At 41.8% G+C, this 14951-nt stretch overlaps 1 protein-coding gene across 4 annotated transcripts in view; it reads right to left on the bottom strand.

Annotated features, from left to right (window-relative positions):
* Positions 1-239: 239 nt before the first annotated feature.
* SNX31 (sorting nexin 31) overlaps positions 240-14951 on the bottom strand; it is an 86957-nt gene continuing 72245 nt past the window's right edge. For all 4 annotated transcript variants that reach the window (XM_047783517.1, XM_047783514.1, XM_047783515.1 and 1 more), the window contains 4 exons: positions 13927-14040; positions 10908-10985; positions 5634-5690; positions 240-1344 (listed from right to left, as the gene is read on the bottom strand). In XM_047783517.1, the coding sequence (XP_047639473.1) occupies positions 1252-1344; positions 5634-5690; positions 10908-10985; positions 13927-14040 (342 nt within the window). In that variant the 3' untranslated portion in view covers positions 240-1251. The remainder of the gene's footprint in view (positions 1345-5633; positions 5691-10907; positions 10986-13926; positions 14041-14951) is intronic.

The raw sequence follows: 14951 nt of genomic DNA, 5'->3' as shown, positions 1-14951 counted from the left end.
TCACAGACTCTATGTCCGGGTCTTAACTTCTGAGCCACAATGGGACCTCCTCTCCAACTGCTTTTGAAGTTAATCAGAAAATGCATCCTAAGCCATTAATACATTCACCATGGGTGACCTGGATGTTCATGATTCCGCCTTTGTAAAAATGTCCCACTCTAACCTAAAATATAAATATAAAACTTTATGGCACCAGAAGTTATGGCTAGAGACATTGCTTTATAAATATTATAGGGCTTTAATAGATTCTATACTTCAAAAAAGTCCTTCACAGAATTTTCAACCATAAATTCTATATTTACTAGGGTAGATTTCATATTATATAATTAGTTACACAACCCAGTTGGAAAAGAACACTAGAATATTGCACTTTTTCTAATTATATTGATTCCTCTATCCCTCTTCCCCTCTTCCTTTATTGCAGTCTTAATTCCATATATAATTATATTCATTATCGTGATAAACTGAAACCAAATTAAGGAAAAGTCTAGTGAAACGTACACATGGCTTAAAACTAAGGTATCTGATACCGAGTACAGGGCCCCATTACTTTCTAAAATAAAAATATTCAAAATAGCATGGTAACTACTGGACTGAATTCAGTATTCTAAGGACAGAATAAAACTGCAACAGTGGAGAAACAAGGACCTGGGGCCGCCTATTACTTTGAGTACATCCACAGGGTAGGTTCAGAATTACATAAGGAAACAAATCAGTATTTCTTCACCTCCATGCTCTCCTACTGTGTGGATGGATCCGTGAAGTCCAGATTTCTTTCTCGACGATTCCATTTCTTAGAGCCACAGCTGATGAGTCACGTCTTCAGAATGTAACCCCAAATGCACTTATGGTGTTTTATACTGAGCCTTTCATTCATGCAATATCAGAAACACTTAGAAGACTTCATGAAGCCAGGTGAATGTCTATTACAGGGGGGAAAAGAAGCAGCAGCTTCATACTAACTGATTCAGGTTTGCCACTTGTCATTCATAAATCATTAAAAACCAACTACATAACTTTGGTTGGTATTTCTCTTAAATCTTGAGATGAATAGGTTTCTGAAGTTGTCTTGATGAATATGGTCCATCTTAATGTGAAAAAAATGGGAAGGGGTCACATTTCTTCCATTGCTGGTAGGAAGCCCACGTGCAGCCCCCAAGCTTTTTCCTGGTCACACTAGCCTTTGAGGACATTTTAAAAAGTTGGGATTTTTGGACTTCTTGTATGGCTCATGAAAAGTTGGGCTTTTCTTCAAAGATCTTCTTCTTTTGTGGTCCCAAAGCCACAGTCAACTTCAGCTATCTTAATCTTGCTTTTTTTTGGTAGAAAACTAGAAATGTCTTTCTGTTGCAAAGTAAACAGAGAGGGCAGAGATCTACATGAGAGGAAATGATTTCCGTAACAGCAATACTGGTAGAAAGCCAAAGGTTAAAATAATATTAAAAAGGCGACATCGAGGTTATATGTGTTTAAGCAGTAATTGTTTTAAATGGTTTTCTCCCACAGAAGCTTTGTCGCTAGGTAGGTATACATCTGTTACTGCGGAGAGTGCCCCCTGCTGGTGTAATGAGGTAGACATGTCCGGAGCACCTTTCTAGGCACCAGGATGTCTCCAGGTAACAGCTGAACTCTGCCTCTCTTCTTTTCCCCTCTCGTAAAGACACATGACTTTCTAATTATGTACATGCACCCCAGTGTTCACTGCAGCACTATTTACAATAGGAGACATGGGAGCAACCTAAATGTCCACTGACAGAGGAGTAGATAAAGAAGATGTGGTATATGGATGGAATGGAATGTGACTCAGCCATAAATAGAATGAAATAATGTCATTTGCAGCAACATGGATGACCCTAGAGATTCTCATACTAAGTGAAGTCAGACAAAAGCAAATATCATGTGATATTACTTACATTTGGAATCTAATAAAAATGATACAAATGAACGTATTTACAAAGCAGAAAGACTCAAGGGTTCCGAAATCAAATTTATGGTTAATGAGGGGAAATGTGAGAGGGTAGGGATAAATTAGGAGTTTTGGATTAACATATATCCAGTACTATATATAAAATAGCCAAAAAGGACCTACTGTGTAGCAGGGGAACTCTAATCAATATTCTGTAATAACATATATGGGAAAAGAATCTGAAAAAGAATGGATATATGTATATGTATGACATCCACTTTGCTGTACACCTGAAACTAACGCACCATTGTAAATCAACTATACTCCAATACATTTTTTGTATTGACCAAAAAAATGTAGAGACCAAAAAAATAAAATAAATTTTTAAAAAGGAGGAAAAGTTAGGGAGTTCCCGTCATGGCGAAGTGGTTAATGAATCCGACTAGGAACCATGAGGTTGCGGGTTCGGTCCCTGCCCTTGCTCAGTGGGTTAAGGATCTGGTGTTGCCCTGAGCTGTGGTGTAGGCTGCAGACGCGGCTCGGGTCCCGCGTTGCTGTGGCTCTGGTATAGGCCGGTGGCTACAGCTCCAATTCGACCCCTAGCCGGGGAACCTCCATATGCTATGGGAGTGGCCTTAGAAAAGGCAAAAAGACAAAAAAATAATAAATAAAAAATTAAAAAAATAAAAATAAAAAAACCAAGACATATGACTTTTAATTGTTAACGTCACCCAAAATTTTAAGTGCACACTCCACATAAATACAAAGTTTTAAAAAGTATTACGGTTATTTTAGAACATTTTAAGATGTTATGGAAGCTATAAACATTCAGTGAGGGAATAATTGCCTTTTAGTGTTTATAAAATCTCAAAGACAGGGCCCTGGAGAGTGGGCTTTGGCTCTGGTGAAATAAGTCTGCGGCAGCTCACCAAGCAGAGTAGCTAAATATCCTTTTTGTAAGACAGATGTGTTCTGATAGAGAAGCCCCATGGCAAAATGGTTAAAGGAACAAGCTTTATTTGTTAAGTAACAAATAAAAACTGCTTTGGTATGGATACTCACTCAACATTTACCAGCTGTGTGACCTTGGGCAAGTTACTTAACCTTTCTGTGTTTTCAGTTCCCTTGACTACAAACCAAGGATAATAATACTCCTTGGGTTGTTGTGAGGATTAAATCAGTTAGAGGCGGAAAGCAATTACAACAGTTTAGGATAAGCTCTCTACACGGGTTGGCTAAAATAAGTTGGAATTTAATATAATTGGGCACTAAACCTTTCTGACAGGCTGGCCCTGCTCAGAGCATGAGGAGGGCTCACTGTTTTGGCATTGCTGCTCATCCACACTGACTGTTGTGCTGTCTGTAGTTCTAGGACAGTGGCTCTCAAACCTAAACGCGAGGCCGACTCATCTGGAGAACTTGCTAAATACAGACTGCTGGCCCCAGGCCCCAGAGTTTTTTCCTTTCTTTTTTTTTTCTTTTTTTCTTTCTTTCTTTTTTTTTTGGTCTTTTTAAGCCCACACCAGTGGCATATGGAGGTTCCCAGGATAGGGGTCCGATCGGAGCTGTAGCTGCCGGCCACAACAACACAGGATCTGAGCCACATCTGTGACCTACACCCCAGCTCAAGGCAATGCCAGATCCTTAACCCAATGAGCGAGGCCAGGGATCAAACCTGTGTCCTCATGGATACTAGTGGGATTCATTACCATTGAGCCACGATGGGAACTCCCCAGAGTTTCTGATCCATTACATTTGGGGACTGAGAATTTGAATTTCTAGCAAGTTCCCAAGGGATGCTGACCCTGCAGGTCTAGGGACCCTACTCTGAGAACCACTGTTCTGAGAAAATGGTTCCAATCTTGGCTGTACATTAGACCACTTGGAGAGCTACTAAAAAATTCCACTGCCAGGCCCCCAGGTCAATTACATCAGAATCTCTGAGGTGGGGCCCAGCCAGCATTAGTTGTTAGAGCTCTCCAGGTGATTCTAATATGCAGTCAAGGCTGAGAACCACAGCTCTGTGCCATTACTATGCTGCTGAAGTGGATGCATTTAGATGATGGAGTGATGGCCACCTCTATTTTACAGATAAAGAAATGGAAGCTTGGTACTCTGCTTCTCATTGGGGCACTGGCTATAAATGCTTATCTACTGAATCTCCATCTCTGGGGGTGAAGCCCAGGAATTTGCTTTTTTTTTTTTTTTGGTCTTTTTAGGGCCGCACCCGAAGCATATGGAGGTTCCCAGGCTAGGGGTCCAATTGGAGCTGTAGCCACCAGCCTACACCACAGCCACAGCAACACAAGATTCAAACCGCATCTGCGACCCACACCACAGCTCACAGCAATGCCAGATCCCCAACTCAGTGATTGAGGCCAGAGGTCAAACCCACGTCCCCATGGATTCTAGCTGGGTTCGTTGACTGCTGAGCCATGATGGGAACTCCCAGGAATTTGCATGTTAAAAAGCACCTCAAGAGCCCTTACCCACATTCAGTTTTTTGATCTGTCTGAAGACACACAGACAGTAAGTACGTGGTTGAGCTCGCATCTTGTCTGATAGAAATAGCCAGAAATGCTATTATATAAGAGAGACAGCCCTGCATTTAATCTGTTTTAAAATATTTTTTTCCGAAGCTTAATCACTCAAGGAAGGACCTTATATATTTAGAAATACTGTATTTATGAACTACCTTTACATACACAGCAGACAGGAACTGGACCAATAAGAAGTCCCTTTCAAATGCTACTTAGAGGCTGCCTTTATTTCATTCTCCTACACCAGGATTTGAACCTAGAAAGGAATAGTTATGGGTATGGCTCTAGAGTCAGACTGCCTGCTTCCTTCTACCACTGAGAACTGTCTAACCTGGAGCAAGTCACCTAACCTCTCTGTGCCCCAATTTTCTCAACTAATTTACAGGATCATGATGAGGATAAATGCACCAATCCACATAAAAGTGCTCAGAATGGTGCCGGGCAATGAGTGTCTATTAATGCTTAATAATAATCTTATTAATAGACTGTGATTTTTACTGTTATTGTTATCTGCATTGTAGACCTAATGCTTGAGAAAGTAGTTTATAAACTTAAAAGTTGTTTTATCCAGTGTACACTGCAGAAAGTCTGTGAAACTAAAATATACAAACCTAGAGGCAATCCCATCGTGGCTTAGCAGAAACAAATCTGACTAGCATCCCTGAGGATGTAGGTTCAATCCCTGGCCTCACTCAGTGGGTTAAGGATGTGATGTTGCCATGAGTTGTGGTGTAGGTTGCAGATGTGGTGCGGATCTGGCACTGCTGTGGCTGTGGCACAGGACTGCGGCTACAGCTGTGGTTCGACTCCTAGCCTGGGAAGCTCCCTATGTCATAGGCGCAGCCCTAAAAAGACTATATGTATATACATATATATATATAAACGAGAAAGAGGATTTTTTTAAAAAAATGCTTGGAGTGTAGAAGAAAATCACTCAAGAATTTTGTGTTCTTCATGGAAGCTCTCTATATAAATTCAAGAAAGTACCTCTCCGAGCCCAAGTGGATGCTACAGTAAAAACACTATTTCTGTGATGGTTGTCCAACTGGACCAGCCCCTGGAAGGGCTTCTAAGAAAGAGATTCTGGCTTATTCTTAAAAGTAAGATGACTTTGGTTATTCCAAGGGGAAAAATGGGCAGATTTCTCAAGATCATAATATATCCATTACATCATTTTACTCACAGACCTGGCTTTGTTGAAGGTGGCATTTTTTACTTTTGCCTGGTTCCGGAACTTCAATCTGCTAAATAGATTAGTAAAATGTCAGTCAGCACAGCTGGAGAGGCAGCACACAAGTAATCTATTTAACCAGCACATTTCCCCTTCCAAACTAATCCTCTTAATGGTCCCCAAGGCTGCCAGTCAGCAGGACACCTGCTTGTCACCTGCACCTTCCCCCTTTGCCTGCAAGTATCTCAACGTTACAGAAACTGAGTCCCCAAAAGTGAAGTGAAGCTTAATGTTTACCACTGGTGGCTGCCTATGGATTTTGTGATTTAGTATAGCTTTTAAAGGACTTGACACGAAGTGAACCCCTAAATCCAGAAATAATGCACAGAGCTCCAATCCATAGGCTGAACCAAAGCCAAATGGCACTTGGATTAATCAAAAGGCCTCATTAATCAAGGGAAGAATTAAAGTGAAGTTGAAGATACTTGACCCTACATCCTGCACATGAGATAAACGTCATATAACAGTCAGGGACCGGCAGAAGACAGATGGCCTGCTCCTGGGGTAACAGGGGAGTTTCTAAAAGGAGCTACTTAAGGGAGGTGTGGAAGAATTAAAGTGAATCAATGACGCGGGGGTTGGAGCCCCCCAGGGGCTAGCAGCCAGGGGTGGGTGGGGGTTCTTACCACTTCTAGGCCTGAAGAGGCCAGGGGAGCAGCTGGTACAGGAACCTGAGAAGCCATGACAGCAGGGAGGCAAGGTCACCCACAGGAGGTGTGGCTCTCAGCCAGGGCCAGGCCAACCACAGACACCCAGCAGGGTCAGAGTTAGAGAAATAAATACGGTAGTCTCCATTCTCTCTCACTTCCCAATCTCACTGAGTTTCCCAATGGGTGACCCAGGTGGGAGGCTGGAGGTCAGAGGGCAAGGTCACAGCACATAAAAGTCAGGCTCCTAGCCAGGGTTTAGGGGAAAAAGGTCTTAGACTCACTCTTCGTATACGAAAAGAAAAAGGATGACTACTGAGCAACGATGCATTATGTGTCTATCTCAGTTTATCAGTCTGGAATCCCCAGTGTCTGTACTAATTGCCTCTCTCCTCCAACAAACAAACTGATGCTGGATCCTCAGTTTCCAGCCCCTGTTTGGTAAAGACAGGAAATGACAGAATGAGGGGGTGAATTAACTAAGGTGTTTATTATTGCTTATTATTCATGAGACCATAGAGCATTAAAAAATAATGGGATACATAACATGACCTTGCAAAAGAGCATTATTTTTCAGTGGGTTAACTTAGTTTTGCCATAAAATACATTGCTTTGAAGGATATGCAGGACTTCCATTAGGTTAGTATTCTTTGGCGGGGAAGGGGTATGTGTGTGCACCTGCAGCATATGGAAGCTGCCAGCCTATGCCACAGCCACATCTGTGACCTATGCCGCAGTTTGCGGCAACGGAATCACAAGGCCAGCTCGCTCTTTGCCACTTTTCAGAAAACCAATGTAGAGATTCAGACCCACTTTTAAGTGAACCTAAGGAAAAGATATACCAGCTAATAAAAACAATCAAACTAGGTATAGGTTATTTTAAAAGACACATTGTTTTTCTTCTCTATTTTTGGCCACACTTGTGGCATGAAGACGTTTCCAGGCCAGGGATCAAACCCTCACCACAGCAGCAACCCGAGCCCCTGCAGTGACAATGCCAGATCCTTAACCTGCTGCATCACAGGAGAACTCCTACATGGTTTATCAGCCAGAAAATTATTTACCAGCATATCCTGATACCTCTCAAGTATTCAGATTTTGGTTCAATGTACAAATAACAATAATGATGATGATACACTTTCAGAAGCTCCTTGAGAACACATCTGCTGCATAAAATCAACCTGCTTTCTTTTCTTGGTGTTTTTTAGATGTCTTTACATAGCAGACATTGCTAATAGCCCACTCCATTATCCACGTTGTCCTTCAATAAAACATCCAAATTTATTTGGAAGGACAACATATCTGCAAAAAAACTACATTTAACAGTGTTCCTTACAGTGGGGTGTGGGCTTGTGGTATGAGTAACTCCTGCCCAATGAACTATAAGCAGAAATTCTGTATGGGACTTCTCAGATTCCTTCCTAAAGAAAAGAGGTGAGCGCATCTTCATTCTTTCTTTTTACTTGCTGCCTAGAAGGTGGACGTAATGACTGGAGCTCCAGCAGCCATCTTGGGCATGAGGTAAACGCCACACACTGAAGGTGGCAGAGCAGAAAGGTCTCTGGTGACATCATGGAGCCACCATCCCAGTCCCAGACTGCCTTCTTCTGGGCTTCTTTTAGATGAGAAAGAAACAAACTTTTATTTTGTCTAAGACACTTGTTTTGTCTTGTTTTGTTTTTTGTTATAGGCAGCCAAGTCTCCAAACTAATGTACTTTATTTTCACATTAAAAATAATCCTTTAATTCTGTTCTAGTTAAAAGGAGCAAATAGTAAAAAAAAAAAAAAAAAAAAAAGTTTAGGTTTTTGTGTAGGAGCATAGCTCTTAGAAGAATGTCACATTTTTTGGTCCCCTTCCAGTTTGCAGTTAATACTGTCTTAAGAATTTGACATGTTTTAACATGGTTTGTGTGTGTGTGTGTGTGTGTGTGTGTATGTGTACATTTTTCTTTAGTGCATTTGTTTGACTTCAATTTTTTTTTTTTTTTTTTTTTTTTTTGCTTTTTAGGGCTGCACCCACAGCATATGGAAGTTCCCAGGCTAGGGGTCAAATCAGAGCTACAGCTGCCACCCTACACCACAACCACAGCAACTTGGGATCTGAGCTGTGTCTATACTACAGCTCAAGGGCAATGCCAAATCCTTAACCCACTGAGCAAGGCCAAGGATCGAACCCGCATCCTCATGGGTTTGTAACCCGCTAAGCCACAACAAGAACTCCTGTTTAACTTCAAATTTTAAGGGTCCCTTCATAAAGGGTTCAAATCTTATCTTCGAAGCCAGTGTCTGAAGCTAACGAAGTTAATTAACTTGAAGATAGCACGAAACTTCTTCTATCTCTCCTTCCTTCTCACCAGGACAAGGCAGTACTAGTTAATCTCCCTGGGGACCATGTGCTTTATTTATGGGGCTCATCTGTTTCCCATTTCCTCAATTCCTCCTTCCCTCCCCCAGAGTCTTCACAATTAGCAAAATCTTAGAATTTCTTCTGCCTTACAAATTAGAGACCTCTGTACCACAATCCATATAAGCCTTCTATACAGAATAGGTGTCAGTTCAGACTCTATGTGTTTACCGAGAAAACAAGGAAATGTCACAGTCAAACATGTATGTGGCTACTTTAAGCTCCAGAAAATGCCTTGTTCTCATCAACTATACTTTGGGAGATCTGGAACTCAGTCAAGTTCAAACAGCTGATTTGTCTGTTCTATTTCCTTTCTAGGGTCCCATTCTAGTCATGAGTGTGTAGATGAAATTCCAGCCTAAAATGTGGACTGTGCCTACAACACTCTCTTGGAAGGTGGGCTCTTCCTACAACATCCATCCCATTTTCAAGAGGAAGGGTCTTAACTTTTCTTTTTAAGAACCAAAATAAGGAAAGGAATAAAATAAAGAGTCCACAGACATAAAACTTGGATAAAGCAAGTTCTTTGGATAAAGCAATATAAGTTTTATTGACTAATATGCTGATTTTGCTATCAGTCATAGGGATTAAACTATAGATTTTAATTTGTGTGCAAATCTAAGGAATGTGGTAGCATGGTGGTTTTTCTTGAAAACTTTAAATAGATCACTACCTTCTATTACAGAGCAAACTCTTTAGCTATTTATTGTACAAGTATTTCCTACATCAAGTAGCTTACATTTTATGGAACCACATTTGAAAGCAGTTCTCCATTTTAATGGAGCTATTTAGTTAATTACTTCTGTCCTCCCTCCATCCCTCTCTCTCTCTTTCTCTCTCTCTACACACACACACACACACACACACACACACACACACACACACACACACAAATTGGAGCTTAAGAGGGTCCACCCTTCCTAGGAAGTTAGATTGTCTTATTCTTTAAAAAGAGCGTCCCTGATTAGTTCATTGCTTTGATTTGCTACTCTCTAATACATTTTGGGTTGTTCAAACACCAAATGGTGGTGAAATTTATTTTCCTTGGGAAAATATTTTCAATTCTAGAAGGCAGAGAAATAAGTATAAAACACAACTTTTTTCTTAGAAACAAGCTGCAAAGCCAAGTAAAGATCAATGTTAAAAGATATTCTCCATCCTCTTATCAAAGACAAAATTAAGTGAAAAAAAATAGGGAGATATTTTCTATTTTAAAGACAAGTGTACTATTCTGCAAGAGAATTATGTTTATAAATGTCAATGCAAGCATTCGTATTTGTAATCATTTTTAAAAATCAAACTGTACAGTCTTATTTGGCATGTGCCTGAATTATGATGGTAGCAAGGCAAGTTGAAAGTTTAAACTCTTAGGAACCCTTCTTTACAGCTTGGCACCAACACTTTCAATGAGTAATTAGGCCTTTCGTGAAGAGATGGAGACTAGAAAAACTAAGAAAAATTTTACATGGAGAAAAAATTATAGCCTTGAGAGTTTCTTTAAGTCAGCGGCTGCTCCCAACTGCTAAAGGCATTTTAACTTGGCACAGAGGCTATGAGTTCTTCCTAGAGGCAAAACTGCAGCACTTATGTAAGCTCATCTCAACATCCTGTCTTTAGGGGAGTTCCCGTCGTGGCTCAGTGGTTAAGGAATCTGACTAGGAACCATGAGGTTTTGGGTTGGATCCCTGGCCTTGCTCAGTGGATGAAGGATCCAGCATTGCTGTGAGCTGTGGTGTAGATTGCAGACGCAGCTCTGATCCCGCACTGCTGTGGCTGTGGCTGAGGCTGTGGCTGTGGCGTAGGCCGGTGACTACAGCTCCGATTCGGGGGAGGAAAAAATAAAAATAAAAAGGTGCTGTCTTTATGATGTTGCTTTTACGGTAAACCTGGAATCTTCCATTTGGGGGAAGGCAGAAATACCAGAATACAGAGTAGAAGGTTAGAGAGTTCTCAGCAACCCAAGAACAACTTCTCCATTAAAAAAACAAAACAAAGCAAAAAACAAACAAACAAAAAACATGGCTTGATTTCTGAAGACTGAGCTCCCAGACAGCAGAGCAGCTCACTTCTGGGCAGCTGGGTTCCTCCCTTGAGGACCAGACTGAATCCATCAGTGTAGTTCAGTGTCAGCGGATGGTGGAAACAGAGTGAAACACAGACACAGATAAGGGCACTTACCATTTCTGGGTTCTCTGCAGCTAGCTTTGCCATCTTTTCTGAGATCATCTTTTTTAAGCAGCTACTCAGCCAAAAAGCCTAAGAAATCCAGAAATAAAGAACTCAGTCTATTGAAGAGATTTCCATTCTCTTCCTTCCCTCCCTATACCACAAAGCCGATTTTGAGTTCTGCCCTCCAACAGCATGCTTTTAAGAAGTTAGAGTTCTTTAACTTTCATAAATTTCCATAAGATATAATTAGCAAGTAACCATAAATTTTCACAATTACATGGATGTATTTACAGTAAAATTTTAAAAAGACAGATGTAAATGGCCAAGATCTCATTACAAATCTTCTTCCCTTTTAAAACTACCCCTTCACACACACACACCCCCCTTTTTTTCCTATTACTTTGCCGGAGGAGAGGGAGCGAGAACTCAGGCTGAGGTAGTAGCCAATGTAGAAAACCCTTGTCGGGTAGGACATAGAAAGTAGAACTGGAGGGCAAATGGGCTCCATAAAGGGAGCATTTCAGGAGTTCTCATCATGGCTCATCAGAAAGGAATCTGACTAGTATCCATGAGGATGCAGGTTCGATCCCTGGCCTTGCTCAGTGGGTTAAGGATCCAGTGTTGCTGTGAATTGTGGTGTAGGCCACAGACATGGCTCGGATCCCACGTTGCTGTGGCTGCGGTGGAGGCTGGTAGCTACAGCTCCAATTCGACCCCTAACCGGGGAACCTCCATATGGCACGGGTGCAGCCCTAAAAAGACAATCAACCAATCAATCAATCAATAAAGGGAGCATTTCAAGGTCTTGCAGGCCTGAACAGCATGATGGCTTGCATTTCATTTAAGGGGAGAGAAAGGGGAGGGGGAGAGAAGAAAGGGCTGCCACCAATAAGGAAAAGAGGCACAGGTGTGGGGTTTATATATAAAAGCAAAGTTTGCCTCCCTGTTTTAGCTAAGAACTGATCCTGTTTATCTGTGCATATATGCAACCTACACAAAACCAGGGTATGACATAGTTAAACAACAAACAAACAGATCTCCAGTGCAGCTAGGAAGGTGTTTAATGGTGTCCCCCAAGATGTGGACCAATTTCATATTCCTATAAATAGACAGAGATATGTAGGTGAGGACTCTGCTATAAGCCAGGTAAGGTTTATTAAATACAAAGGGACTGTGCTTTTGTTGAAAGGGCCTCGGAAGGATTGGGGCCCAAGCCCTCTTTTGTATTTGCAAGGCACACGGGCCACATTTCTGCCTTTTGTAGAAATAACCCTTGGGTACCCATCAACAAACCCACAGGCCAAAGGAAATAAGACCTTACTAGGAATCCTTTAAAAGGATGTTTACTGAACCTCTCTATAGTGGCTTAAACTCATTTGCTACAGATTAGATTAAAAGACTGTAATAAAATTTAACGACTACACTTAGCATTCTGGGGAAAGAGGGTGGTTTCACTGCCAAAATCTCTCTGTGTCTCTCCAAGTGGCTACAGATCTTGCTTCAGTAAACCATCCTATCATTGCCCTGAGGATGTTTCCTATTTAAGGTGAACCTGGGGAACCATTTAACCTAGGATTTTGGTTTAGTACTTTGTGCTTTTCAGAGGATATTGATATCTATTATCTTCTGATCACAACTGTACTAGTAGAGAGTTGAAAGGGAGCCTTGGTTGCCTTAAACCAGAATGCTTCATGGGACACAGAATTTAATGTGATCACCAGGGACTCGTGGTGCATATAATATGGATACAAAGATTACTTTGATATTGTGGTTTTGTTTTTAGAAAATTGTAGTGTTTTTTTTTTTGTCTTTTGTCTTGTTCTTGTTGTTGTTGCTATTTCTTGGGCCGCTCCCGCGGCATATGGAGGTTCCCAGGCTAGGGGTTGAATCGGAGCCGTAGCCACTAGCCTACACCAGAGCCACAGCAACGCGGGATCCGAGCCGCGTCTGCAACCTACACCACAGCTCACGGCAACGCCGGATCGTTAACCCACTGAGCAAGGGCAGGGACCGAACCGCAACCTCATGGTTCCTAGTCGGATTTGTTAACCACTGCGCCACGACAGGAACTCCAGAAAATTGTAGTTTTGATTCCAAGTTGAGATAGCTTTAGTGAGCTCACTAAAAATAATTTTTGGTTGGATTTGGCATTTAGATTTCCAATGAATTTTTAATTTTAATTATTTCAAATTTATTTCAAATGTAATTATAGCTACCCAACAGTCACTGTCCCTTCTTACCTTATAATAGAACTCTGATTTGGGGAGGACAAAGTATCCAGCTCTGGGCAATGATTCCTACTTCCTCTAAGCTGATCCTTAATACCATTCCTCTCTGCTAAATGCTTGATTCCAGACTCCCTTGCAGCTAGGAGTGGTCATGTGACCCAGTTCTGGCCAATAAGACATAATGGAACATCTGCCGGGGGGCGACTGGGGTAAGGTTTTCCTTTCCAGATAAAGGGATAGCTTTTATCTACTTAGAAAAGGTCAAAAGAATTATAAGGATGCTAATCATCTGCCTCCAGTATTCATTCTTATGGAGATGATAAAAATCTGTATTGTCTAAGCAGAGGTTGGCAAATAAATCTAGCCCCATCTCACTTGTTTTTATAAATAAAGTTTTATTGGAACACAGCTATACTCACTTGTTCAGGTATTGTCCGTGGCTGCTTTTGTGCTACAAGAGAGTTGAGCAGTTGCAATGGAGACTCACATGGACCTCAAAACTTAAAACATTTACCATCTGGTTCTTTGAGGAAAAAGTTTACTGACCCATGGTCCAAGTCGCTGTGAGTGGAGACATCTATTACTTGGTAACTAAATTCATTTCGAATTGATATGAAGACTATGGTGACTAGTCAAAACAAAAACCAAACAAAATAAATGGTGTTACAGGCCTCAAGGAGCGTGTGTAGCATGCTCTGGTACTCAGCTCCGGCTGGGTTAGGGTAACGTGCTTTGTCCATCCAGCACACAAGAGAACATTTTAGTAAGAAAGCTTTTCCCGCTCTGCTCTAGGAACTCACCTGTTTGGTATAAATAACAAACCACTGCCAGCGACTCTCCTCGCTGTACTGAAATCTGAGCTCTAAGTTCTGGTTGAGAGTTTGCTGGGGCCCATCCCTATCCAGCAGAGTCCCCTACAAAGGAAGAGACATTAGTTGATATTCAGTAGGAATGTAAGTGGCTATTATGTGCTGGATAAAATACCAAAACAAGTGACACGATCCCTCTTCCCCAAAAGCGACCAATCCTCTGGGGAGCCATGGAAGTCATCATCAGAGTTTGATAGAAGAAATTTAAGGGTAGCAAACATAGGTCCCTGGAAGTAAAGAGGATGAGCACCTAATCCAGGAGGTAGATTAGGAGCTAAAGGGAGCTTTGCAGGGGGGTGGGTGCAGGGGGCTACAGGGAAAGGTGGTTACCTGAGCAGAAGTAGAAACTATTCAGAAGTTCCCCTTGTGGTTCAGCAGGTTACAGACCCTACTAGTATCCATGAGGATGCAGGTTCCATCCCTGGCCTCACTCAGTGGGTTAAGGATCCGGAGTTGCCATGAGCTGTGGTGTAAGCTGTAGATGCAGCTCAGGTCCTGCATTGCTGTGGCTGTGGTGTAGGCCAGCATCTGCAGCCTGGGAACTTCCATATGCTGCAGGTGTGGCTCTAAAAAGCAAAAAAAAAAAAAAAAAAAAAAGTGGAAACCATTCAAGTTTGTTGTCTACATGGTGTTTGTTTTTGTTTGTTTGTTTGTTTTCCGAGGGGTAGTAGTGATCAGTGGTTCCTGGTAGAAGAAAAAACCAGCACCAGTGCACTGAGGCCTAAGGGAACCTGGCACATTGGAGATGATGGAATGTGGCTGAAGCACAGGCCGTGAGGAATGAGGGCTGATGAGAAAAGAGGCTTTGAGAGGCAGAGCAGGGCCAGATCCTGAAAGCCTCGTAAGAAACGCCTGTGATTTTGCTATGCGGCATCTATCCTTTTTCTTCTAGGACTGGAGTTTTGAATTCCCTCCCTCTTCACTGAAGCTCCCTAGGTGAGACTATCAAGAAATGC

The sequence above is a fragment of the Phacochoerus africanus genome, chromosome 6 (assembly GCF_016906955.1).
Source record: "Phacochoerus africanus isolate WHEZ1 chromosome 6, ROS_Pafr_v1, whole genome shotgun sequence".
In the NCBI taxonomy this organism is placed as follows: Eukaryota; Metazoa; Chordata; class Mammalia; order Artiodactyla; family Suidae; genus Phacochoerus; species Phacochoerus africanus.
This window is presented reverse-complemented; position numbering and strand designations above follow the sequence as displayed.